At 41.4% G+C, this 27,643-nt stretch overlaps 2 protein-coding genes across 3 annotated transcripts in view; one reads left to right on the top strand and one right to left on the bottom strand.

Moving 5' to 3' along the window:
- Positions 1-483: 483 nt before the first annotated feature.
- On the bottom strand, positions 484-26,004 carry cnksr1 (connector enhancer of kinase suppressor of Ras 1). 2 transcript variants are annotated; one of them, XM_085767463.1, is made up of 21 exons: positions 25,819-26,004; positions 24,598-24,755; positions 22,059-22,261; positions 21,573-21,657; positions 15,018-15,059; positions 14,708-14,827; positions 11,602-11,661; positions 10,113-10,181; positions 9,758-9,886; positions 8,178-8,311; positions 6,578-6,723; positions 5,753-5,928; positions 5,612-5,645; positions 4,754-4,929; positions 4,540-4,613; positions 4,113-4,184; positions 3,666-3,736; positions 3,192-3,253; positions 3,011-3,101; positions 2,540-2,721; positions 484-2,185 (listed from the first exon to the last, which is right to left on the bottom strand). In XM_085767463.1, the coding sequence occupies exons 1-21, from the start codon at positions 25,868-25,870 to the stop codon at positions 1,721-1,723; spliced, it is 2,601 nt and encodes an 866-aa protein (XP_085623589.1). In that variant the 5' UTR covers positions 25,871-26,004; the 3' UTR covers positions 484-1,720. The 2 variants fall into 2 exon arrangements, with proteins under 2 accessions (XP_085623589.1, XP_085623591.1); XM_085767465.1 differs by lacking the exon at positions 5,612-5,645 and having other exon boundaries at positions 4,754-4,957.
- Positions 25,796-27,643, top strand: part of rps6ka1 (ribosomal protein S6 kinase a, polypeptide 1) — a 50,711-nt gene continuing 48,863 nt past the window's right edge. The window contains exon 1 of the mRNA XM_085767466.1: positions 25,796-26,018. Within this exon, the coding sequence (XP_085623592.1) occupies positions 25,869-26,018 (150 nt within the window). The 5' untranslated portion in view covers positions 25,796-25,868. The remainder of the gene's footprint in view (positions 26,019-27,643) is intronic.

Below are 27,643 nucleotides of genomic sequence, written 5' to 3'. Positions count from 1 at the left end.
ATTCCTAGGAATACAATAGTGTCCCGGCAGCTTAGCTGCCCGGACCCTAAAAATCTGTTCACACACACTACTAACTTAGGAAAACATGTGTTTAAATGTGTTTTTTACATAACTGGACCATCAAATACGTCTGTACTGCAACATACAGTTGAAAACCTGCAATGCACGTCACTATTTTCTACAGTAACTATTGGCTCAGATACGTCAACTGTTATAGAAAGCATTGAATCTGTAAATTACTTTAACCTCAGGTTACCCCCTTTTGATCTGCTTGTAGGTCAGACATTCATCTTTCGTAACTACTTTCATTCAGAGATGTGGCCTTCAGCAGAAGTGAATTGCAAAGAACAGAATTCAAAGAAAAGTCTCAACAGGATGAAATTCATTCACAAAAGACAGACGTGGGCACAGACACACATAGAGTGACGAATATATAATCTGCCGTCTGTCTGCATGCTACATACTACAAGTACAGCACAGGAATCTGAGGACACAACGGTGGAACCTCATGACACGTTTCAGTGATCGTCTCGCTCCTTTCTTTATTAAGCTGATGGAAGATGACAGCGAAAAGGAGCAGGGTCACATCAGACATCCCAGCACTTGAAAAGTCTTCACTTGTTTTGCTGCAATTTGGGGGATAAAAAAAACAACAACACTGAACAGGAACCACGTCGTACAACTCAACATGTGGTTCATAGACACAGGTGGACACAGGTGCAGGTGTTCTGTGCAAAATAGTTCAAATCTCTACCTTTATTAAGGTAATAAACATATATATAAAGTATTTATAGTAAAACTGTATTTACATCACATTACAAGAGGCATGACTTTTATTAAAAATTCTCAGTGAAGTCTAAGAAAAGTTCTATTTGATTTTTTTCATCATTCAACAAACAGCCTTAAAGCAGAAGTAAGTGGTCCGGTCGTTTTCGCTAATGCTGTGTTCCAGGCAGGCTTTTGAAATCGTAAATTACAGCTTCAAGTCACAACTTACGACTTTGTAGCGTTTCAGGCAACCCACTCGTGTTTTTCCAACCTGTTTTACCTGTGAAAGTCACTGTAACGGCCACTCGTAACTTCTGACCCGTGAACTCGTACCAGATCGAACTGGTACCACTTCACGGTCGGAAAAATACGAGTTTCCTTGAACGCACCATAACAGTCCTCGTCCCTACGTCACCACATTCACGGCGTCCCTTGGCTGCACACACAGCCCTGCATGCCGTTCTCTCTCCTCATTGGATAAAAACTGTAGGATACGATAAATGTTTTCTCCTCGGCTCAGAGCAGAGCAGAGGGACTGACAGACCCGTGTTTCAGACCAAACACTCTATGTAAGTGATTGCTGTCGGAAGATATAACTATTTAAGACTTATATTAACACAAATATATCACTTACTTCTGCTTTAAAATCCCATAAATACATACTGGACTCAGATTGACACTTGGCAAATTGTTCTTTTCTCTGTTGTAAACTTGTCATATTTGTTGTGAACAAGTAGGTACAGGGCTCACTGTGTTTCCTGTAGAGAAAAACACTGACACATTTCACTGACATACTTGAATGAAGCGATTGATTTAGTTGCAGCTTTGACACTGATCCTTTCAGCAGGTGAAATTCACCTCTCTACCTCTCTCACACTGATGCATAACAAGCATCTCTCATTCGTCTGCTTTTTCGTAAACAGTCAGTTCTGCAGCGGTGTGTGGACTGTGCTTAAATGTAGAAGTAGTTCTCAGCAGCTTCTCCGCTCTCCACCATCTCGCTCAGCTGCTGGTTTATGGAGTCCTGCAGCGACCCCAGGGAGAGTTCTAACAGCGGACTGGAGTCGGAGCTCGGAGAACCCTGTGGGATCTCGAGGAGAACGTCAGACGGCTCCGCGTCCACCAGCTGCTCGCCGTCGCTCAGACTCAGACTCGGTCCGTATGCGCTTTCCGTGTCTGCCGTGGCAGTTTCCTTAGCAACAGTTTCCATGGCAACGGCCTCAGCAGCAGGCGTGTCCTGCGCCGCCGCCGCCTGTGCCGCCGCCTCGTCCCCTCCTTTGGAGGCCTTGAGCGCCACCAGTTTCTCAATTTCTTGAACAAGTTCCTCGTTTTGCTCCTTCCACTGACGATACTTTGAGGCCGTCAGATCAGAGTCCTCCAAGATCTTGTTGATCTGCTGCAACTCTGCTTCTCTTGCCTGCGGAGCAAACAGGAACGTCAGTGAGAACACAGACTTATATCAGTTTGTTTGCTTTTAACTGATTGAGAACAACAAGTCCCTTCTCAGGTGAGGAACAACTTCTACTACATCTACTTCTTTACAGAGCTTTGTCAACATCAAGAGAATGATCATGAACTCATCTTGATCACATGTATCATAAAATTTAAACTATTTAATCAGATACATACAAAAAAAATGGGATTTCAATAACTTATTATCACCATCACTACGATATTTAAATCCAATAATGTCCAATCATTGCTAAGATGTAGCAGAGTGTTTGTCCTGTATTGGTTTACTGTGTATTGAAAGTCTGGCTTTCCTCCTCACCTTCAGAGTGCTCTGCAGGGCCCGGAGTGTATGTGCCTTCTCATTAATGACTGGGTTCTTGTTACGTCGGATGAATGATTTCCTGAAGTGGTCGTGTGTGAACGGCTGCTCGTGGCCAATCAGAGAAACTCCTCCTTCCTTAATGTTGTTTAACATCTGGCCCATCTCATCCTCTGGGACGCCTTCTCACATGACAAGTGACAAAGGGAAGAGATGGAAGTGAATACAAAACAGGCCTGTGGGATTTGGTTGACAGCATCGTACACATGAAGCGCTTAGGAACTATCCATTTGGGAATTGATGATTGGACCAAATATCCTCAGGGTAATGAGAGAAAACAACATGTCATCAGCAAGAGAATTTCCTAAATACAAATTATTAAAACATCTATCAATGGAGTCCTCGCAGATTAAAGAAATTATTCACTGAGGGAGGAAATTAGAGCGCAACACGGAGAACAACAGTACAAACCTGATCCTTTGCTGCCCCCTGTTGGACTTCCTGATAATGGCGTCTTGCCTGTCCTACCCTTGGGGCGAGGGAGAGTGTTGGACTGCACTTTCTGTGGCACAAAAAAACACACATTATGATCTGAAATGTACCGTCTCTTTGTGTGTTTATGTGCCAGTGCATGCTGAATCCTCTCACTAACCTTATTTCTTCTGCGGGGTGAAGGCGATCTCTCACTTTCTGATTCAGTCTCACTGTAACATTCTGTCCACAGATCAACAGAGGAGTTAACTCAGTGACATCAAAGTACCGTAATAAAACAGTAAATTTAACTTTTCTAATCATTTATACTTGTCTGACAGGACAACAGTGTTTATGCTTCATTCTGCGTTAGTATTTGATTTACAACTATCATGGCCATGGATTAACAGAAAAAGCAAACAATCTAAAATTATGATCTTTGGTAATAGGATTATTGTGGGGAGGAGGAAACACCACCATCTTGCCCACTGTGCATTATTGCTAATAAGGCTGATAATATTAGCACAGTAAGTGATACAGGTCCAGTGAGTTTTGGGTGAGAGAAGCCACTTGATATACCGTACATTTTATTTGCACATATTTTAGTATTCAGGGTCTATTATATGGTAGAAGTATAAAGAGAACAATGACCTACCCTCTTCACTGTCGGGACCCTCGTGGAACTTCTTGAACTTTTGTATGGCAGTGATCAGACAGTTAATCCATCTGAGAAATAATTTAAAAAAAACGACAAGACATCAACAATAAAGTTACGGCATCTCTAATGTTAGAGTCATGCTACCATTTGTTTCATTGTCAACATCAGTGATCTTTACTTTAAACTGTAAAAACACAGACAAATCCAACTGTAGAGGGCAGTGCAGACCAACACCTGTCACAGCATGATTCAACACCCCCCCTGCTGAGCTCAGTGTGTGCAATAAAATGAATGAATGTCGATATTATATTGGAGCTGCAAGCACACAATCTCCTTTACTGGCATTATTCCCATTGTTGGTTACAACCAAACATGAATTATTGTTACACCTGGAAAAAGAGAAAGATAGCAAAGCAAAGAGAGGAAAAAACGGGCTTTACTTACTTGCTCATGTCAGTGACGTTATCGGCGGCGAAGAAGAAGTTCTGAAATCTCTGGTGGCACATTTTGAACACGCTGGTGGAGCAAGAGCACAGAGAGATGAGTCGAGATCAGGACTTGACTCTCAGACCAAAGGAAACTCATCACAGAGCAATGAATACACATACAGTACATCAAACACAAAAGGAAACCTCACTCCTCCTGTGATAGTAGTGATGAGTTTGAATGAATTCAAAACTATTCAAAAATAGTTTTGGACAGTTTCCTCCATCATGAATGTAACTATTGCACAACAACAAAACAGATCTTCCGGGAACAATAAATTCTGTTTCAAATTAAGAGACAAAAACACTTTTTCCATTCCAGCAGTGTATCCTGAACAAATATTTCTATATAAAATGTTCGTTAAACCTGCTGAGTTCATCCTTACTATTTTCTCTTGTGCTCTCCGGCGCTCTCTATGTTGTAGCTGGCTATGTTGACCAGACCCTCAGCTTTCTCATCCTGTAGAAGGAAAAACATTTATTCATATTAATTCAATATACATTGAATTCGATTCCTTGTCAAATGTTGTAAGTTTAAAAACAATCCATTAACACAATGTGTCTTTGGAATAAACAAAGCACCAACTCCTATACACACACCTGCTGGGTGGTGTACCAGTAAAGTGAAGGCCCCTTGAGGATGAACCAGAAGCGTTGCCACTTCTGGGTGATGAAGACACTGCTCTCCCTCCTCTTCTTCCACAGCCAGCCGTCGCAGTCGGGACGACCCAGCTCACGGCAGGACACGCGACGCCGACTCATAGCTGTCGTCATTCCTGGGAGGAAATGACAACCAGGAGTAATCTCAGTTCCTTAGTGGACAATTGGTTTTGAGCTTATTTCATTACAATACTGATTTCCTGATGTGTATGGCATCTTTTTGACTTATTGTTTGAGGAACTAAAGAAGCATGGTGACCTAGTTTATTGTCATTTATTGTGACATGGATCATTTCCAGCATGGCAACTGCATTCCAGAGTGGCACTTCTAACCTAACTAGCTGTTACTATGGATTTCCAATTTGATTCTTTATCTGACATCCTTGTTCTTTGCCTTCTTTGATATGTTCCTCAATAAAAACACCTGCCAAACAAGTACATACAAATGTAAATAAAAAGGAAGAAGAACATATAGTATAACAAAAATACATGTTTTGTATGTTTCTGCCACTTATCTTCATCTTTTCTCTTTCTAGCATGTCTTTTATCTAGAAAGTACAGACAGGCACCAGTGTTGGTGTAGCATATGATGGCCCTATATACTGTATGTAATGCACTGATGAGTAGATTAGTAAAAATACAGAAAAAATCATGAAAAGGTATATTAACAGTGGTATAACACTTGTCTTGTTGACAGATCTAATGAGGTCAAAGAAATGGGAATCATCATATTCATATTTTGTCTTGGTCTAAACTGAATGTTCTGCTTATATTATAACAATATATAATAAAACTGTACCTTTTGTTGAGCTCCTCTTAGTGTCTTTATTTCCCTGAAAAAACAAGTTAACAAACATCAATCAATACTTCAAATGTAATTTAGTCCAAGCTGCATCAACAGGTCTGGTTAAAACTAAAATGTTTATTCTGCTCCTCTCACCGTGTGTCCCACCATTTCAGGGCAGGAGCTGACGCTCGCTCTTTCCTGACTGACTCGGTGAGGTGAAGGACTTCTGAATGACCCGAAGCTCAGGGGTGAGGGACTTCTGGGAGACGGCGAGCGGTCACTTCTGAGTCTTGGCGATAGCCTTGAACCATCCACACCCTCGAAATCCCCTGAGAAGATTCATGTAGACAATCAAATGACAATAATGTGACTACCTTTCACTAGCACCATACTCAACATCACAGTGCTTAAGAAATAACTCTCCCTGGTGTTCAGGTACAAACGCTAATCAATCCATGAAGCTAATACTGCTACTCAGACTAGTTATTTTCATGCATCTTTATCAGGTCAGAGTCTGAAATCTTTTTTAAATGCTAATGTGAAAGCTAACATTGTCAACAGCTCTTGGGTCTTTTAATAAAGAAAAAATGACTAAACAGAACCAGGTGAACACAGGTTGTCTAAAAAATGTAAAATACAATATGGGCTACAGAGAGACCGTTAAACAGAAAGAGCTCAGGGTGACAGATCTACTTTGCCCAAATTGCCCTGGAGTAGGATATATAAAATGGGAGTTTTTATTTGACCTGCAAACAGCATGGCATGTTTAGCTTTTTTTTCCCTAAGCAATATATTTAAATGGCTTAACTGGTAGCTATTTTATCTGTTTAATAAAGACTTTTTTTTAGCTGCTGAACCCCTTCTGCACTATGTTCCAGACAATATCCTGCTTTAACAACTGAAACATATTGAGGACTTTTGAGGGAAGAAAATGTCTCTGGCAAAGGGCTTTGATTTCCTCTACAGTACATTTCTTACCTGAGGCTGACAGTGGCGACAACCCCCCTTGTTGGTTTTGATATGAAGTGAGAGTCAGACTTCCCTCCAGCTCCCTGTCTGAACACAACTCTGATTCCTCCTGTCCCATAGGCTGCTGCTGTACCTCTGGGCCGTGAACGGCTTTTCTGCAGTGGAAAAGAGTGAGACTTAGTCACGACACCAACTCAAGCAGCTTACTGATGGTGCATTTAGGTGCTTCTAAGAGGCTACGACATCTGTGAAATGAGAAATGAAAATATCAAAAACTGTGGTTCTCATGGCACTACTTCTTCAGTGCACAGTAAACTCTGCAGAACTTCGGTATCAGAAAGTGACAAGAAAGACGGATAGGCTGGGTCAACCTGGTTAGCATGCCAAGTTCACTTCAGTAGAGGAAAAGAAGGGATAGAAAGGGAGGGTAAACAAGAGTTGTTCCTATTCCTCCCAGCTCTTGTTGTTAATGGCATGAAGTTTTATGCCCAATGCCTCTTCTAGACAGGTAAGTCAACAGCTGTAAATGCATTGGCTGTGAAGTTATAGCAAAATAAATAGCTCCTTTAAAGGAATAAAATATGACTCTATATGCCAGAAAGTTTCTTCTTGTTTTTGTTTGCACGTGGCAGGATTATTTACAACCTTAATGTGCGCCATCCCCGCCTCCTCCCTCTACTTCTCTGAGTACGCCTGCTCTCCATCACTCCCGCCTTCCCTCCCGCCCTTCGTATACATCTTTCATCACCTCACCACAACATCGATTCATCTTTCTCCTCATCTCCTCCTTTTTTTGCTCATTTCCAGTCGATTGTGGGTTGCTGGTGTCTGTAGTGGAATTTATGGCATTTGCAGTGTGACCTCATCACAATCCTACCAGTTCCCGGCAGATTAACGAGGTCAAAAGGGTTCGTGGGAGGTTCAGCTCTACTGAGTAAATCTGATAATTTACTGAACCAAACTCATATCCAACCTGCTCTGACATTGTGATGTTACTATGCTTTGAAACAGACGTATTAAACCTGCTGAATGTTTTGCTAAATTTTCATTGTCAAGACAAAATGTTTTTTTGATGAGAGACCCACACTAGATAAACAAATGAGAAGATCAACTTAAAACTTAAACTGATTAGCCCTTATCACATGCTATTTATTAAAAAAAATCTATTGTATAGTTCTGTAGTACAACTAGCAGTCAAAAAAATCCTTATGATGCTGTTGTTTGGCTGTACCCAATGACTTTATCTGGACAGCTAATTAAAGCTAATTAAAAAAAAAAGCCAATTCAGCGGATCAGCTAATTACACTCACCTAAAAGGCAGGATAGAGGGGATTCTCCTGAAAGCACAGGCTCTTTAACTATGTAAACAACCCAGTTTCTGAGGGATGATTTGATGCTTCACCCCTGCATGTAATTATCCTGAACTGGAGTGCTGGATAATTAAAATTGTGAGTGTACAACTATAACTATGCCGTGGCTACTAAAATAAATAAATAAAAGGAAATAAACTGCATATACATAAGCAAAGTGTGTCACATTAATGCAAAAATCAGATCATGATTACAATTTAGACATAGAATTATTAAAAGAAAGTAAATCATCCTCTCACCTAAAAGACAGGGACCTGACAGATGCTGCTACCCTCTCAAATATGGAGTGTCTGGGGTTGTTCTCTTCCTCGTCCTTTTCCTCTTCTTCCTCCGACCTCTCCTCTCTCTCCTCTTCGTCTTTCTGAAAAGAAATCTGCAGAAATACAGCAATACATGTGAGTGTGCATGCTAATCTGTTGTGTATGTGTGTACACTTGGGGGTTGGTAACTGAGGTATAAGGAGGTGGATGTCATGTGGGCTTTTATGGTGCCTTCAGTCTACATCCATGCAGCGCAGATGAGATAACAGCACAAAAAACAGAAGTCTTAAAATTCTCGCTAAAAGCAGGGCATCTTGTGAGGGAGCTGATACACACAGCCAATTCACATCTCCTCGTGTGTGTTCTCACAGCCTGTGCCACCAGCTAGATCTGCGATTAACATGGTAATGGTCACAAGGGGGTGTGAAATTATCATACTGTGAGTGTCCATGCGTGTGTGTGTGTGTGTGCGGTCTCAGATGCAGCGTGTAACTCAGTGTGTAGTTTAAAGACAAACAAGGTTGGCTTAGGGACTTCGGAAAATGTCCAAGTGTTCATGGAAAAACACCCCCCCATTGATGTTAAACGGAAATTGAAGACATGGATTCTCATGACAGGGAAGGTCCAGGTTCCCTTGACAATTGACACTATGTAAACAATCCATCTTCTGTGGGATGATTTGATGTTTCACCCCTGAGTTTAATCATCCTAAACTTTAAAAAATGTATTTGTGCAACGATAGAACTATTGGCTTTGCAAAGTGTGAGAGAGAAAACTCCTAAAAGTGTTTGGGTGGGTGGGTCTCTGTGTGTGATGAGTAATTCTAATGATATGCACATTTTCCCCACTGTTCAGGCCAAGTGAGGTTGATAATGATGATACTGTTGTGTTGTGTGACACATAGATGAGAAATTAATCACAGACAGCTTGCACCAGCAAGGTTTGACTTTTAAACCAAAAATCATAGTTTGAAGTTGAAATTCTGCTGCACTAAACTGGGTTAAGACAATTTAAAGATTAGGCTAAATTTAATTCTGTTTCACCAAAACTTTGAATGCTAATTTAAACTGTGATTGCCAGTTGAATCATCCGAAATCAAGTTTCTTAAAGAAGACTCAATTCAGTTGATTTTTATGATGAAGGTGAACTGAAGGAGGATTGGACCAAAACATGGCAGCCAACAAGTTTTTCTAAAAGGACAAAAAAATTTAAGCTCCTCTGACGAGCCGTCACAGTATACTGTTAAGCTAGCCATTTTTTAGCTAGCTAGCAACAATGTGATATTTTGCTTAAGCAGCTGTAAAAAAGTTAATAGTTGGAGGAGTTAGTCTCTCTGTTTTATATTATAAGGTCCTTACATACATAGTTTAATTTGACATGGTGCAACTGTGCTTGGTTTAATATCAAACCCGGATTAACCAATTATAAACCTGGTTTCACTAAGTCTGATGGTGCAAACTTTCTCGTGGGTATGATGTTAATTTACCCACATTTCCTAGATAGTCTAAAACTAAACACTCATATTTCATTGATTTCTTTGAGAGGTTAAGATCTCTGACCTGTGGAGAGGGAGTCTCCTGGACTGGGCTTTTGACTTGCGTCGACCCAGGGATCTTCTTCAGCACCAGGGTCACTCCACTGGGATTCTCCTGCAGCTTCTTCACAAGATTCGCTCTGCTCCAGCCGACCTGACCCAGATACACAGTTGATTATTCCAGTAGGAATAATAGTATTCCAAAGGTCACACGTTCAGACACTTTGCACTGAACATTGAGAGTGTTACTTTATAACTGAGACATTTCACATTTCCTGTTGACATGATTGCCTGAACAACAGACAGGCTGACCACAAATATATAGTGTAATGGAGCAGCCTAAAAATAGGGAAGCAGATCACAGATTATAGATTACTCACCACTATCTGGTCATTGACTTGTATCACTTCATCACCAGCCAAGATCTTCACATAGAAACTATTCGAAGGCTGCAAAAGGAGAAGAAAACAACACACATAAGAAACTGTAACAAACAAAACCCAGTCAGATATGAATCATGACAATCCGTGGTGTGATTGTATCTTTTTAAACTTTTAAAGAACTTGACTACACATTACAGACTTTACAGGAGTTTTTGATGATTGATTATTGTTGTGGGCCTGGGGATGTCCTGAATGGAACAATTACTTTGTAAACAATATTGCAACTACACTGATGCTATCTCTGTGTGAAACAGTGCAACGAGATAATATCGGCAATCAGGTAGTCTGTGCATTTGTTTGGCAATGGTCACATCTCAGAAGTTGCAATGGTGATACGTGCAACTTCAGGAGCAGAGTCTTGAGTATTTTATTGTTGACATCATGGAAAAATAGCATCTCCATCTCCCTCTGTCCCACGGGAGAACTGCCCTCATCTTATTTTACAAGCCCTCCTTATTCTGGCTGATGAATACTCCTCCATCCTCCCAAGGCTCACTTGTTTATTTTACAAGCCCCCTGATCTCAGTGATCTTTGGCTTTCTCACAGAATCATGCATCTGTGCTCCTTCTAGGGAAGCCTTTAATACGTATTAAAAGCCAAATCAATTTAACCTAAAGTTGAAAAAAAAATCCCATATTAATAGTAGCCTACACTAATACACAGTTATTGTTAGCAATGCTGTGTCACGGTTGTTTAGGTGCTGTCTGCTGCATTTGGAACAACCAGTCCCGGGTAGGTAGCTATAAATAAAAAGTATTTGCAGCACAGGGGCTCAGATTGGTTTCAATTTTAAATGTGAAAGAAAGACAAGCCTACTGCTAAAAATAATGTGTCACACAAAAATAGTTCCAAAGGGGATTTCTGCCTCATGCACAACTCACGCTGTCATGATAAAGGAAACGTCACTCATTCAAAGCAGAGAAAGACATCATTGTATAGCGATTCTCCTGCTACTGAAAACAACAACTAAATCAGACTTCACACATAAAAGAGAGTTCATGTGTTTTGAAAAAAGCCATAGAAGGAAAACTGAGGATTCTCCCTCTTCACAGTACTATTTGCTTTAAATGACTGAAAATACACTTCCAGTTCCTTTATAGATGAGAGGTTCAGGTACACAAATGCAATGTGTGTTATCTTCTGCAGAAATAAACAAAAAGACCTGAGACACACACTAACAACTTGTCTTCTGTTAAATATTCAGTGTTCTCACACTTTTTAACAAGACTGAATCAGGTAGGAACAGAAAATGAAAGGTGTGACGCTCTCAGGAATGAAACCTGTTGCGTCGGGCATGGGGGAATTGAGGAGGAGCAGAAGTTTTGAGTCATGCTGCTCTTCAGAGGATTGGTTCGGAGAACTGAGATGGCAGGCATGACTAGTGAGTCAACAGTGAGAAAAGGAAAGTGCAAGGGAGAGTCTGACCTCAGCAGCAGATCCGGTCACGTAGTGGTTACTGGAGCTGCTGGACGTTATCTCAATCCCCTGAGAAAAAGAGAAACAGATGTTACAGACACCTCAGCTATGAATGCCACATCACTGAGTCACACTGATTTACCATAATGTACATTGCTCTGTCTGTGGAGATATTGACATCTGTCTTCAAATGTATCGATGGCTTGGCCTGTAATTACCCATCAGGCTGCTCTGACCGATCATTCCAAGTCATAATGGGGATAGGGAGAGCCAATTGATCACACCCTGACCAGCCCCGATCACATAATCAATACATATCACATGACAACAGACACATGGATAGATTTGAACTCTGAATTGAAAAAACAGAGCCTAATTCCACTTTTCCCCTACGTGGTACCAGCTCAATTTGACTCTACTCGCCCTTTTTGCGTTTTCCATTAGGTAAAAGTAACTGGAATCTGGTACTTGGTGCTTCTTTTCTGGTACCACCTCGGCTGAGGTTCCAAAACGGGTAAACATGTACTAAAAGCTGACGTAAAATCACTGCAGACCACTGATTGGTCGAGAATCGTCATTGCGTCAGCAACGCACAGAATATTATAGGGTTTTAATATTTTCTAAGGCAAGACAGTAGCATTTAGATCCCCAGTATGTGGTCAGTTTATCAAAAATAATGCGTTTTTGGAAATTAGCTCCAACGTTTTTTGGAGATTTGAAGAGCCGTCATCTCAGAAGCTAAGTGACCCATGCCCTCTGTCACTCAAAAAACAACATTTACTCAACTCATACAGTGGAAATTACAATAATATAATAAAATAATACACATGTCACAGCCATTGTTTTATTGACAATGGCTGTGACATGTGCATTCCTGTATGTCACAACATCTTGTGTAAATTCAGATTCACGTTTACTGTAATCAATAAATTGAACATGTGCTCATAATGTTTTGTACATCATAATTCTTCCTGCCACTCATTTCCCTTTCTGACTTTAGTTCCGTTTACTCTCCATCTGTTCATCTCTGTCACTTGTGGATAATCAGATGTTGTTAGATGGAACTGTAAATACAAAAATGTTTTTCTCTGTTGACACAGTGAAACATGAATTATGCCCAACAATCTATTTCCCCTACACAACTGCAATTATGCATCCATGGAAACAAATACAAACAAAAAAACACACTTGTCTACAGAATTGGAAATGAGGGAGGAAATGTGCATAAGGTCTGTAAAGACAGAACAAACTGAGGGTGATTTACAAAGCCAATCAAGTGAGGAGGAACTGGGACTGCTATTATCATCTAACAAGAGAGATTTTTACTTAACAGGCTGACAAAGGGAGAGGAAATTGGACAAATGCAATAAACAGAGATGCTCTTTAGAAATGAAAACTAAAAGGGGACTAGATGACGTGGAGACCAGGCAAAGAAAGGTGCTTCAAGTGTTGTATTTAATGTAGCCTACTAACTGAAGGATAGGTTGTTAATAGAAAAGGTTAGGCAGGAATAAAAAGTGGTTTCTGAAGAGGCAGAAGCGAGAGAAGGTTTTTGAGAAAATAAAAAGAATAGATACTGGTACAGTGAGAACCTTGAGTTGGATGAAAGAGGTGGAACTGAGTGACAATGGAAACTTCCAGGTAATGGTGAGAGTATTAAATCAAAACTGGAAATGAAAAGAGAGAGAGAAAAATAAACACAGATTAAGAATTAAATGATAGAGGTTAAGAGAATGGAGAGAGAATTAAAAATATGATGATAAGAATGAGGTTGTAATTCACTACATAGATGAGATGAACAGATGTTGCAAAAAAAGAAAGGAGCAGGAGGCAGAACTCTTGAGAGTGGATTAACATAGTTGGTGGAGAGAACAGTGACTGAATAATGAATAGTAAATTTAAAATGTGTTGCTTGTATCAGAAGCACTGAACAAATACAATTAGTTTATTGTACCTTACAATTATCAATAATGTGAGACAGTATGAAACATAACATAATAAAAATAATTACGGTATGAGATGATAATCATCAAAATAATAATAATTTTCTAGAACTCCTGTGCTCCTTAGTCCAATCATTATTCATGATTGTTTAATCAGTCACAGTCATTCATTTTTGATGAATCAATCAGTTGTTTCATTTATAAAATGTCAGACAATAATGAAAAACATCCATCAAAATGTTGCAAAGCCCAAATTAAAGTCTTTACATGACTTGTTTTGTTCCAAACCCAGAAATATTAACTTCACTTTCACACAAGAAAAAGCAGCAAAGTCTCCAAGTTCAGAATCTGAGACCAGGTCAGGAAAATAACTTAAAGGGATAGTTCACCCTAGAATGATATTTCGCTCATTATCTACTCACCCTCATGTGGACTAAGGGCTGGAAGAAGTTTCAGAGTCCTCCGTCCCTTCTCTGAGTTACAGGGGGTCTCGGCGTAGCAGTGCATGTCCATATAACGGTTGCAAAGGGACACCAGAGCTCTTCGTAAAAAAACACACACAAAAAAACATCAAAATACCTCCATGATGCTCGTATGTAATGTCCGTCTTGTGCTGAAGCCCCAAATTGCGTAATTGTCCCGAAAAAAATTAAATAAGTCTATATTTTAAGCTTGTTTGTAGCGGAAGCTTCTCAAAGCTCCTCTTCCTGGTCCGTCCAAATCTCGCGTGATTTGCGCCGGCGTCAGTGCGGTTACTGCGAATCACGCGAGATTTGGACGGACCAGGAAGAGGAGCTTCGAGAAGCTTCCGCTACAAACAAGCTTAAAATATAGACTTATTTAATTTTTTTCGGGACAATTACGCAATTTGATGCTTCAGCACAAGACAGGCATTATATACGAGCAGCATGGAGGTATGTGTGTGTTTTTTTACGAAGAGCTCTGGTGTCCCTTTGCAACCGTTATATGGACATGCACTGCTACACCAAGACCCCCTGTAACTCAGAGAAGGGACGGAGGACTCTGAAACTTCTTCCAGCCCTTAGTCCACATGAGGGTGAGTAGATAATGAGCGAAATATCATTCTAGGGTGAACTATCCCTTTAAAGTCACATTCATTTCATTTGGCCCTCACCAGTAAGTTATGAAGAATAAAGAAGAGACATATTTACCAGCTGATCACCAGGTGACACAGGCACTAAGTCAACACTCTCAAGCTGGGCAGTGTGGGTAAGAAGCGCTTCAGGGCTGGAGCTCAGGATGTCATCACACAGAGCCACCAACTGACGGCACTGTCCATGAAAACACTCTGATGAGAAGTCGGTTTGGACCACAGTTCCTTTGGCATAGTGTCTATACATTGTTTGACATGCTACTATCAAGAATAATTTCATTCAGTCCTTTACAAAATAAACGGTAAAAACTAAAGTATATGTTAAAATATTAATAGGTGAAGTAAAATAGACAAATAATTAAACTTACTACAGCGATGATGTCCTTTTCCTTGTCATAGACGGGTGAATCCTGTTGGAAGAGTGAAACAACAACATGAGTTCCAGTTTCAGCAAATTACCCGAATGAATGACACCCCAGCAGCCTATAGTATGTGACCCTAATATTGATTTGTGGAAATGGGACAATCTGACTCAAAATTCATGTCCTATTTCCTCCTCACAGCATGAGTCAGGAAGTGAAAGGCCACAGGTATCCCGAGGCAAGAGGGGCATAATTCCAGCTCCAGTATGGCAGGGGAGAAGCACCTCTAATGGAGCGTAAAGTCCACCTAATCCAAGGATTCACACTAATCCCACACACATGCGCACACACTTGATGCACAGGAAGTGCACGCAAGTATGTTTGTAGCACATGCACACACATGCAGGAAGTCTGTGGTCAGTGTCACAGTAATTAGAATCAGTGCAGAGGAACTAAAGTGTTTAATCTGTGGTTTGGGAGGACGGTGTTGATAACGCTCCTACAGGAATCACTGGGAGCTGGAGAGAAGAGGGGGAAGCTGTGACTTAGTGCAGGAAGCTGATGAGAGGTTAAATGAGAGGAGGGTAGATGTTGACACAGCACTGAATATTTATTGAATAGACTAATGCCACGTACCATTACTGCCTATAAGCTAATTTGCAACGTCTGTGTGATGTGTGAGTTACATAAAAGCTTGTAAAGGGAAACTAATCCCTGTGAAATGTAACAAGGGATCAACAGTGAACACGGTTGGATTTCTGGGCTAATTAAAGGCTGTGACACAAAGCTGAAGGGAGGGGCAAGACCGACAGAGTTTCTGTTGTGACGGCTGGTCAGTTTGACTGGTCCTCTTGTGTTTGTTTTGTATGCATGTTGCTATAGGCTATAGCCCTGTGTGTTGTTGCTGTCTGAGGATGAATACCTGGGAGAAGCACTGCAAAATGTTATGTCACATAAACAAATTCAGTTATATAAAACAAATGTCATGCATTACGAGGAAAGCAAGAGCTGGTTGCAAAAGCTAAAGCCGATGAGAGAATGATGCTAATGCAACCAGATTATTAGCACAAAAGAGACCTGGAGAAAAGCATTAAAAAAAAAAGTAGGATTATTTAATTTTAGCTTCTGATAAAAGAAAATGTAAATAATACCACTAGAAAAATAGGCCAAGAAAGAGTTTTAAAACAAGACGAGACAACTCAGAACTCGGGTCTTTCCGATCTCCTACTTGAAAAAGTGCAATGAGGTGGTGTTCGATTCGATGTAAGAGTATGTTACTTGAAAAACAACAACAAGGACACTCATGTTAATTGGTACAAAAATACTAAAAACCTAAACATTTTTCAGTTACAGTCATCGATTCAAACGCCACCTCATGTCGGAGCTCCCACTCCACTATCCTCCACTACCCCGACTTCTCCGAGAATCAGTTGTCTGACGTCACACAACAATTCGCACCCGTGCAGAGCCACACCGTCAAAGGTAAAACATCAGTGCCAAAATACATTAAAATGTTATGAAATGTACACTTTTTTTAAATTGTTTTTGTGCCTTTTGTGATGTTTTAATGCCTAGCGTGAAGCACTTTGAATGCAAAGTTAACATTAGAACATTAGAACATTTCATGGCAAATCCAGCCGTTGTTCAGACATCCCATGACATTGCCAACCCTGGAGCCACAGTGCTCATGCAGCTAAAAACATGTTTACAATGATTGACAAAGTATTCCAGTTGAGATAAGAAAAATAATATTGTAGCTATAACTAGAGTAAACCCAGACCACTAAAGGTCAGTAAATACACAAGGATTCACATTGACATTTAAAGGCTAAATGCTAAAACAAGAGTCCAAACTCTAACAGATAGTCTTATTACTTGACCACATAAACATTGTGGCAGTTTCTTTATCTGATGTGTAAACTTGTTGCTACATCCAACCATGCTCTCTCACTTCTGCCTTCTCTAGTAACACATCTTTCAGTCCACCACCTCACCATAGCTTCATAGGAACATGGGTATGGGGAGATAAACAACCCAACACCTCTGTTTTGTGTTGGGTATGTTCAAATCCATGTCACAGGAGGTTTCCCACAACACCAAAAACCTGTTCTGCTTTTCTTTTCTAACTCTGCCAGAACAGGAAATGACACCTTCCTGTGTGCACGGTGGGCGACAGGTACACTTCTGCCCTGAAACTGATGTAATGTCAGGAGGGTGTGGTGGGAAAACCTGAGAAACCAACACTGCTCCCTGGTTACGCAGGGAGAATAACATCTAGACACAAAGTCCTTGTGTCTGTATGCGTACAAACACAAATGTATGCACTTATACACACACACTTGCACATATGACGCAACTGATACATAATACGTATATTATACGCATGCCGTTGCAGATGTGACTGTGTTTCATTGCTGAGACAGGGAACCATGAAAAGGAGAGGAGACAAGAGGAGAGGAGACACAAGGAAGGGAGACAAGGAGTGAGGAAAGGGGACGAGAGGAGAGGAGAGGAAAGGAGCTGTGGGGTATGTTTAGTTTCCAACAGCCTCCAGCATGTTCACGCTCCACTTTCATGATTTTGCTCTCAATAAGATATTAATTAAAATACCTCCCTTGAAAACAACTGCTCTGTTTGCACAGGGACCCCTCAGGTTTTGTAACAGAAGAATCATAAACGGTCTCATGTAACAGTGCAGCTTTTTGTAGAGATTCCCATTCTCCATCAACTAAGCCAGAACAAGGGCCCCAAGGTCACAGAGCCGAAACATTGAGAAAAAAAAATGCAACTCTAGATAGTAGCCACGCAAACCAGAAGCAACAGCACCAACAACAAAAGAGAACAATGCCTTTTTAACTATTGTAGTTCAGATCAGCAACTAAGATTGAAGCTACCTTAACATTAATTAAGTTAATATGAGGATCTGCAGTGTCAAAACCACAACATTTGAAAAACATTGCTTTGCCTTCTGCAGCACTGTGTAGTAACATGCATCAGGCGCCCTTGTTTCAAAGACAGTGTTGTGTTACATGGTGTGTGGCTTGATCAGGCGGTGAGTTTACTTTCCAGCAGTGGTCTGTGCCTGAAAGCAGTTCTCCCTGTAGTTGTCTAGGAAACAAAGGCAAGCTATTATGTGGGTGTAGCACTCTGACAAAAAAAAAAGAAAAAAAGATCAAATGCAGCCATGCATGGACACACGTACACTAAACAACTAACAGAAAAATTAACTGACCCACATGAATGTACAGCACATGCATGTTCAGTCACAGATTGGTGATTATAGACTGGACAGAGTCTGTGAGTCAAAACACACATACAAGATATCAAAGCCTTGCAGATCAAAAGCCTTGTCTAGTAAACCCCTGTTGTGTCTGCCGGCTTGTTTACTTGGACTTCACCAGTAGATTTTCTATTTGCCACCAGGTCACAGCTATAAAAAGGTTTGGAGACATATTGAAGCTATCTTCTATTACACCTGCTCCTCATTTCCTTGATGTCACTCTTACTTTATAACTCCTCTTATCCTTGGATTGGTCTCAAGCTCTCCAATTTAGCCCCATAAACAAAAACACAGTTAAAGTCAGTCACCTCTGACACCTTTTCCATCTGTCCTGTCTGTATTTCACTTTTACTGTAATAAGTCATCCAACAGCATCTCCAAATCGGTAAATATGTTAATCATGTGTTGCCATATCTTCAATGTCAAACAAATTGTTACATAACCAAAAAGAAGGAGCAGCAGACTTGTCTCGGGGGCATGTTGCACTAAAAATGGCGGTTAAACATTAAAATCTGTCAGAGTTACATTTTCACCTTAAGGTCCTTGTTTCAGATATGATGTGTTGCAACAGAAAACCTGTTGTTTTCTTTTTAAAAGATACTTTTAAACTCACATACCTTAATGTAACATCTCCCAGATCATTTTGCTCTCAATCCAAGTTCACAGTTCACACAGCCCTCTCCTTTTCCTTCTCTTTGTCTTTCTCTGCTGAACCTTGCTTGTTGCTTGTTGCTTGCTGCTCCGCTGAGACTTCACTGCAAAACTTATACCAGGCAGCTCCCGGTCGGGACCCCGACACAACACCAGCTGACTGTTGACTCTGACTGCTTCACAGTGTGTGAGAAGAAACACTCTAACGCACACAGCTAGAGCGCAAACAAGAGCTCTTTATTTGCCGTGGAGGATGTGGTGTGGATTGTGCGGATACACTTCTCCATAAAAAAGATGTTATGATGAAACTGTGGCCTCCTGACAGCACGCCAAACGTCATGGTCGACCCCAGCAGCCCCGATTAGCCGGTAGCTAACGTGAAGTGGGTAATCACATTCACAGAAAAAAAAAATCACTGGGTAGATTAATGCAGATCTATAAAACCTGCATTCTACCTGTTGTTATTGCAGGTGCCGGTCAGTTGTTAATTAAAAAAGCCTTGGCAGGTGAGTGAAAAGGTCAATCTGAGCAGCTGTTTATCAGACTAGAGAAACTGAAAATCCTCAGACAGGCTTCATCTCTCAAACTGTCATCATAGTATTATCAGCCTGCAGGCTGTGTAGAGGAACACTTGCAGGACATACTGTACAGCTTTTACTGTTACAGAAGCTCGAGTGTGTCTCTCTCTATACCATACTGTAGCAATTACATCAGCAGCATTACATTGAGCATGCAGTCATGCACAATTACAGATACATGTGGTAATTTAAACCCCAGACACTTATTCAATGGATGACGTTTGAGAAGAGGGGAAGTCCAGAAAATGAGCCGCCTGACCACTTTTACTTCAAAGACCAAATGACCCTGAACTAAGATCTTATAAAACGACATCTTCATGAACTTCATGGATTTCTTACCTTTTGAGCACCTGCACGTACAGTATAAACACACAAGCGCACGCAAGAGCCCAAAAACAGGAATTGAGCAAACAATGGCACGTCATTACCACACAATGATCAACCTCTAAAAGGGACAGAGCACAAAAAAAAACAGCAAAAGGTCTCAACTTACTAATCATTCACTAAGTGCTCTGCCTCCGTACTCGTGGAGCAGACAATGAATGAAAACAACAAATCTGAATCACTTCATAGTGGCGCAAAAACATCCGATCAATGTCAACAAGCTTAATCACTCTCTGGAATCCACGCTTCCTTCCTTCCCCACACTGGTCCTGCAAGTCTATAAGAATTATGTTACTGTTACTATACACCAGCACAGAAACTGTGACGCTGAGCTGTCACACAAAAGTCCTGTAGGCTTGTTCTTAACCCTGTGAATGGGTAATCATGTGAAACTGACAAATCTGGTTCAGACTGTCCCCATGTGGCTAGTGCAGAATATCTCAAATGGCGTCTAAACACTATAATAAACCTTTAGAGAAGACAAAGAAATCACACAGAACAATTCTCAGCTTGGAATAACAGGCAGAAAATGCACTTGCTGTTTTATGTAAGTGTAAGTCTGAGCCATTTTAAGCAAAGTGGGAGAGAAAACGCAAAAGCGGCATCACCTTGTGGAGAATTATCCAATCAAAGAGGTGAGAACTGTACCTGTCGCGCCGGGCAGGTGTCCAGAGCTGGCTATAAATAAACTCCTCCAAATACTGAGCCTCCTCTTTCCCCCACAGCTTCCCTGCACCTCTCACTGCCTCACTCTGATTACCCCTGCTATCTCTGCAACTCCATCTTCTGTTTGTCCTCTTCACTTCCACTGTCTTATCTTTTTTCTCTTTCTTTTTCTGTATTGTCACTACACTGTGGCCTCAGAGTTAATGGCCTCTCCTCCTCTCTGCCTGTTGCTCTCTGCTGACCAATGTTCACTAATACAAACTCCCCCCCATGAGTCAAAAGTCATTAAACAGTTTCAGTGCGATCCCTCCCTCAGTCTCCTCCCCCTTTCCAAGCTTCCCTTTGCTTCTCTCTTTGCCCTTCCCACCTTCCCTCCCCCCTCTACCTCCCTCTCTCCCCTAGGCACTACAACATATCCAGGCCTGTCTTCTCTTCTACCTGTGAAAACTTTTCACCCACTTCTCAGACATATAAACATACGCATGCATACATATGAATATTCCTTCTTCCCCTTTTTTTCTTTCCAACATTTCATAGTATCACGAAGCTGAATGCACAAACAAAATCCAGCTCTCCTCTTTGGCAGCGCTGTCAAGCTTCCTCAAGGTACAGCTGCCTTCAAATATGCCAGGAATGTAAAGATAAAGAATGCATTACTCAGGCTAAACGAAAGGGCTAGGAGTGGGTCTGTGCAGTATCTGTTCTCTGTGTTGCGTTTGAGGGACCCGACTTAAAAAGAAATAGCTGGTCACCTGACAGGTTGTAGTTCCTCTTTGGCAATTTAGTGCGCATGAAAATACAACTCAAACCACAGTTTACATGTGTGTGGTTCCTCTTAAGATAAACACCTTATGTTTCCACAATTTTTAGTCAGTATAGGAAAATGAACCAAACACTTTTTTTTTTCAAAAAGCAGCCATTTGATGAAGATAAGAAGAGCAGAAGCACAACACTTTTCTATTAATCGCTTAACTGCTTAAAGCCTTACTGTAAATGAACCAACCTTGTGGATAATGTCCCCGAGCTCTTTGCAGTAGTTGAATATGTTCTTGGTGGAGGTGCATCCACTGAGCTGCAAGAACTGATGCCTGGAGAAAAAATGGATTATATTTCAAACATGTCTGGATAGAGACTGGAGAGGATACAAGTTCAATGATTTAGTTTCACATAAGAAATTCAGATGCCTAGAAAGTCTCATAAAGAGAAAAGGGAAAGAAAGTAAACTGAGTATTTCTACGGAGCAGGTGCCAGCTTTTTTTTTCTTTAAATGAGGGGCATGTAAACAGCAAGTCTGTACATACACCAAAACATTCCCCACGTGCACACCTTTAAGTGACTTTAGCCCACGGCCATCCTTTTTTACGTAAAACCTATAGCAATAAAATCTGCAGCTAGAGCTGTTTTCTATGACATACAGTAGAGGGTAAACACAGAGTCAAAAATAACCACAGTATATATATAACAGTTAGATAACTCCCTCTGTACGCACCTGTTGAGCAGAGAGAAGAGGCCTTTGGCAGAGCTGATGAGCTCCACCACAACCTGCAGGACTCTCAGAGGCAGCTTGGTGGCGCCCCGTAACTCAGAGCTGTTGACCTGCCAGCGGCCCTGGATGCCCATCTGAAGTGTGTGGGCGAGAGTGCGCAGCTTCTCCGTTAGACCACGCAGGGTCTCCCCACCTATGCCATACGTCTGGAAAGCACGCACATAAAGAACACACACATGCAGCTGGTTAGTGATTCACTCCAGAAACACTCAACTCACACACAATCAATCTCAGTCTGATGCTGTTGCATCACTCCTATTCCTCTCCTACCATTTGTAAAACATCACTGAAAGATGTGGCCTGGTGTTTCAGGTGCATTGTTATTTGGATGTCTCAGTTGCAGCCCTTTGTTCACCGCTCCACTGTCAACTTGGAGCACTTCTCTTTGAAACGGTTTTGGATTTTTATTTCAAAAGATTGACGTGTGTTTGTCAATTCTGTTTGAAACCTATTTCAAAGAGAATTGAAATGTCTATTTATAGCTTGGATATGGATTTGAAAGTGCTCTAGAAATGAAGCTGATAATGATGATGATGATTATAATAGTTGTTGTTGTTATTACTGGATAAACTATCCTCTATCAAAATATATGTAGTTCCATATCATGTTAATGGTATATACTCTATAGTGTTAAAGTGTCAAAATCTATCGATTGTGAGGAGCAGTAGCTACTGTGTTGTCCAGTCAGTGCCATCATGATATAATGCAAAAACTGTGAACATTTTGTCAATTTGTGTCAATATTTTAATATTGTATTAATTGATCTAATGTATTGAGCCATTCAGTAAACTCTCCCTTCATGAAGGTTCTAATGTTTAGGATGATATTGTGGTGCTGCTGGATTGTATTGTATTACGAGAGGTGATTTAAATATTTCTATCAATGAGTGAAGATGCACTGTATATTACATAAACCCTTTGTGCGCTGTAAAAAAAATAAAAATCAAAAAATCCAAGGCACCACACACTGGATGTTCACTGAGCCAACAACACACATTGTAGCAAAGGATTAAATAAAACTGAGACAACTTTACAGACCCTTCAACAAGACAGTCTGTTTCATCACTGTTTCCTGTCCAGCCGTACAGTAGTTATGTGTGTGTGTGTGTGTGTGTGTGTGTGTGAGAGAGACGTGACTCCCCACAGCTGCTGGGGAAGGAGCAGGTTATTGTCGTGACCCACTCACCAGTGGTCAAGAGGTTCGGACCGAGCGGGCTTTGTTGTCGCACTTCAACAGTCCTCCATCAACATGCAGCAGCTTTTCAGCGCTGTAGTTGTTAATTATGTAACCGTGCACTTGAACGTGTTTGGCCTGGTTCATGTGAGCATCTGATGGTCGTTTTTATGAATGAGCGCAGTGTTAGCAGCACTTCACAGAGCATCAAGACAGATAGGGGTGGGGAGGAAGTGAGGCTGACACATGCATGGACAAATAACACACTGTTGTTAAGGTAAATGTGAGGAATAGGATCACATTTTGTCTGGGTTAACAGACCTTCTCCTGCAGGACGACCCTGCTCACACATATCAGACTTTGGGGTTAAACTGTTTATGTAGTAATGACTATTTCAATCAGTACTACAGTTATTTCAATAATTCGGCAACAGGCAGTTTAAGCAGCCTGAGCTTTAGTCTGATGTTCACAGGCTGTTACGCCACCAGAGCTGGAACCTTGCCTGGCACTGTCCTGCTCAATTAGTCCGTCCAGAGAAACAAAGGCCACTCTGGGAACACACAAACGCCCACACACACACACACGCACACACCAACACGACTATTTAAGTGTCCAAAAACTCCCTCTTCAAATTGGACAGGGAGGAAAATTAATTAGGCAGCAGAAAGAAAAAAAAAAGACAAAAAAAAAACCGGGACAGAGATTCAAAGGAGGGACGGAAGTGTTTTTTTTAGCTGACTGCAAACTTTCGCAGAAATTTGCATGTAAAGTATTAGGCACAAGCTTTGCTATTCTAACTGCTTTGGTTGCAGTTAAAGCGTGACAAGTCCTTTGATGTCGGCTCGGAAAAATAAAGTGACTATTTTACTATGATATGCTTGACTGAAGGGAATATTGATCGGAAAGTGCAGGGCAAAAAGAAGCAGTTAAGCGGTCAAACTTCAGGCTCAGAGTATTTCAGCTGCAGCAGGACATGTATGGCAATAAGAGCAGCTGCTGTGTATTCTGGCTGGATTTGTTCAACAGCTGCTAGTGCTGCTATGCAAACAAGATCTGGATCTGAAAGCAGTGTGATGGTGGGAAAAAAAAGGCATCTCTCTTCTCCAGCATTGAACCATACACAACTACACAAGACAAGAAGATGACTGCTCAGTAAACATCCAGGCACGCCTTGTCTCTCTCGCATACATTAACCCCTCCCCTCCCCCTCCCCACAATACACACACAGCAAAGCAGCCCTGGATACACAGAGCACTGCTATGGACACGGAGTGAACACAAACACACATGACTCTTGCTTCCTCGCTCACCAGAGAGCAGAGCTTCTCCACAGCCTCTAGTATGAGCTCCTGGTGTCCGATCTTGTGGACTCCCAGCTTCTCCAGGTCCTGGGAGGTCAGCTGGAGCAGATCCATGCCTGACAAATGCCAATCCGACACCGAGTACTGTTGCAGGGGGGCGTCCAGACCTGCCGGCGGTGCAACACAAAAACACAAACACCTGACGCACATGCAAGGCAGAGTGTAAAAGGTAACCCTGTACAAAAACACATACATGTGCAGGCAGAGACATGTAGAGTGAGTAACAGGGGCAGTTGAGCTGCTGGAAGCATCAGGAATGACTTCGAAACGTGTTCATGAATCACAAGAGATTCATATAAGTCACGTGCTAAATATATAAGCATGATGATGACCTCATCATCAATACACTTTTGTATAACCAAGACTGGAAGAAGAATTACAGGAAAAATAGCAGTGCTTCACTACTGAATGCTCTTGTTTGTGTAGTGGAAATCCTGCATTAAGTGAAAGCACATAAGGCTCCAGACGTAAACACAGAGTAATCCTGGTCAGTGTTGTGTTATTACATCACTGGGCCATTATTATTATTATTAATATGTATGTAGTAGGCCTACTTTATGCTGTTTGTCGTGACATTATGCATTATATACTGTTTGCTATCATACTTTACACTTATTATATTACTTGTATCTAAAATATTAATCTACAAAGTGAGCAGTAATTGCATGGCTGTTGCTAGGTAAAACAGAGACAATAGAGGTAAATGTAAAACTGAAATAAACAAAGCAGCTACAAGTACATAAGGGTGTATCGAAGTATTTGCAATACTTAAGTAAACGCACTCGATTACACACTCACAGCTCACCACTTATGTAACAGTGTGAGAAAGTGTTGATCCATTGACTGCCCTCTTAATTGTTGGTGAATTAAACATAAATGAGTCCGGCCAGTGAACGCAACACGTACTTTAGCCATGTACAGGCTGTATGTGATGGCAGTCTACCTACTACCTACTACCTGAGCTGTTGACACTGATCAGGACAAGACTGTTGCGGCTCTCTCTCTCTCTCCGTGCTCTGGCCACTTCCTCATTCCACATCCACCTTTCACTTCCAAGAGGATTTGTGTAGCGCGTCTATTTCTGACTTTAGCGTCCGAGCCAAAGTACCTGTGAGGGGATCAAGGCGTGACAAGGAAAAAAATAACACACAACCGAGACATGTTCCTCACCTTGGAGCCACTCGCCGACTCTCTCCTCGCTCCAACACGTTATAGGCTCCATGCTCGGAGACCTGCTGATGTCGCTGGTTCAGTTTCCAGCCGTCCTGGCCGACTTCTACCTCTCCGGGCTGCTGGAAGAAAGAGGAAAAGTTGATCCTCCTGATTTGGAGTCCGACGATGACGAGTGGCACTCCTTCCCACAGGTACAGGTAAGGTGAGAGTCCCACCGCTGTCAGCCAATGCGCAACTGTCAAGCTCCACCAGGGCGCAAAGACCCCTCCCTCCTACCGCCAGCCCTCCTTCCTCACCCCCATTTTTACCCTCCCTTCGCTGTTACCTGGAGAAAGGGATGGTGCCTGTCCGTGTGTGTGTGTGTGTGTGTGTGTGTGTGTGTGTGTGTGTGTCTGTTGGGAAGGTGCTACGGGTTTTTATGGCTCCACAACTTCCCGCATAGTTTTGCTTTCATGCGCAATCACGTCATGCGCGCAACACTAGCAGAGCGCAGGGCCCACAATGATTTCCCACAGCAGCATGTGGAGGCACACAACAGCAGGATATTACACCTGTACTGTAACGCTGCTTTAGTGACTGTGTCAGACCGCTGCAACCCCGCGGTGGTGCATTTGATTGCATAAAAGATAGTCTGAATTTTGAGAATCACTCGCTCACCCTATGCACTTCACGAATTGTCACAAGACTTAAAGGTGAAAAAAAAAACTCCCTCTCCTCCTCTCCCTGCACAGACCAGTACGTCTAATCCTCTTTCCACGAGTCCACTTGTTCAGCTGCTCTCCCAGGAATTTTCCCGGACACGTTTCTTATTTTATCCTTTGAACTGCACTGACTTCCTGTACTCCAGTGTGAGCAGACATCAATATTTTATTACTGTCCAATGTTTTTACAGTGTGAACTTGTCTGCTTGCTGAATTATTTAAAGTATCGATAATTATATCAGCTTCATGCCAGTGGAGGAATTGATTCATTAATAATTTATCAAAACTGTTTTTTACTGAAGAGAAAACACAGGGATATTGTATATTACTTTACACTTTATGTAATGAGGATTCACAGTAAAGTGTATTGTCTCTTGGGGAATAAAAAGCTAGCTAGCTAGTTTTTATTTATTTTTCCATCCGCACTTAATTTTATAACAGACAAGTTTAGCAATAACCATCTCAAGGGTACAAAGTTCACATTATGATGACTGATCACTTCCGTAAAATTGAATGTTATGAGTTCTTAAAGGAAAACATGAGTCATAACAACACTGTGAAACCAATATGTGCAGTTCATTTAACTGTAACTTTTCAATATATTTGAATCAGCGTGTGCTCCATTCACACTCACGACTTCAAGTGTGGGGGGTTTTGTGAATGAACTGTGCAGTCTATGCTGTTACCTACCTACACATACAGTAGGAGATCACATTGTTAATGTCTCATATTTTACAGTTCGTGACACATCTGCCCCCCCCCCGCCCCACCATCAACTCCACCCCCTGAGAGGTAAAGGGCACCACCTGATGAAAAGGGTTATATGAAAAAGCTGCCCTCTGATATCTGGCACCCCCTGCTGTTATTCTCTTTGAACCGAGAGAACAACAGAGGAAGGGAACGTCTGGTTTATATAAGAGCAGGTGAAATGGCACCATGCCCCATGTGCTTTGTGCAAGTGTCTTCAAATATTCACTGTAAATCTTCCTGTAATGTGTCTGTATCTGAATGGTTATGTGAGGTATTGTTCCTTAATTGCTATTGTTTGCCTTGGAGCTTTTAGTCGTGTGTAGGTGTATTTCAGAGTGAATTGAACAAATTAAGCAGTTTATCAACTGTAA

Source organism: Trachurus japonicus, chromosome 22, assembly GCF_045865225.1.
Source record: "Trachurus japonicus isolate A0001 chromosome 22, Traja_1.0".
Lineage (NCBI taxonomy): Eukaryota > Metazoa > Chordata > Actinopteri > Carangiformes > Carangidae > Trachurus > Trachurus japonicus.
The sequence above is the reverse complement of the archived record's forward strand: the minus strand, read 5'-3'. Positions and strand labels throughout refer to the sequence as shown.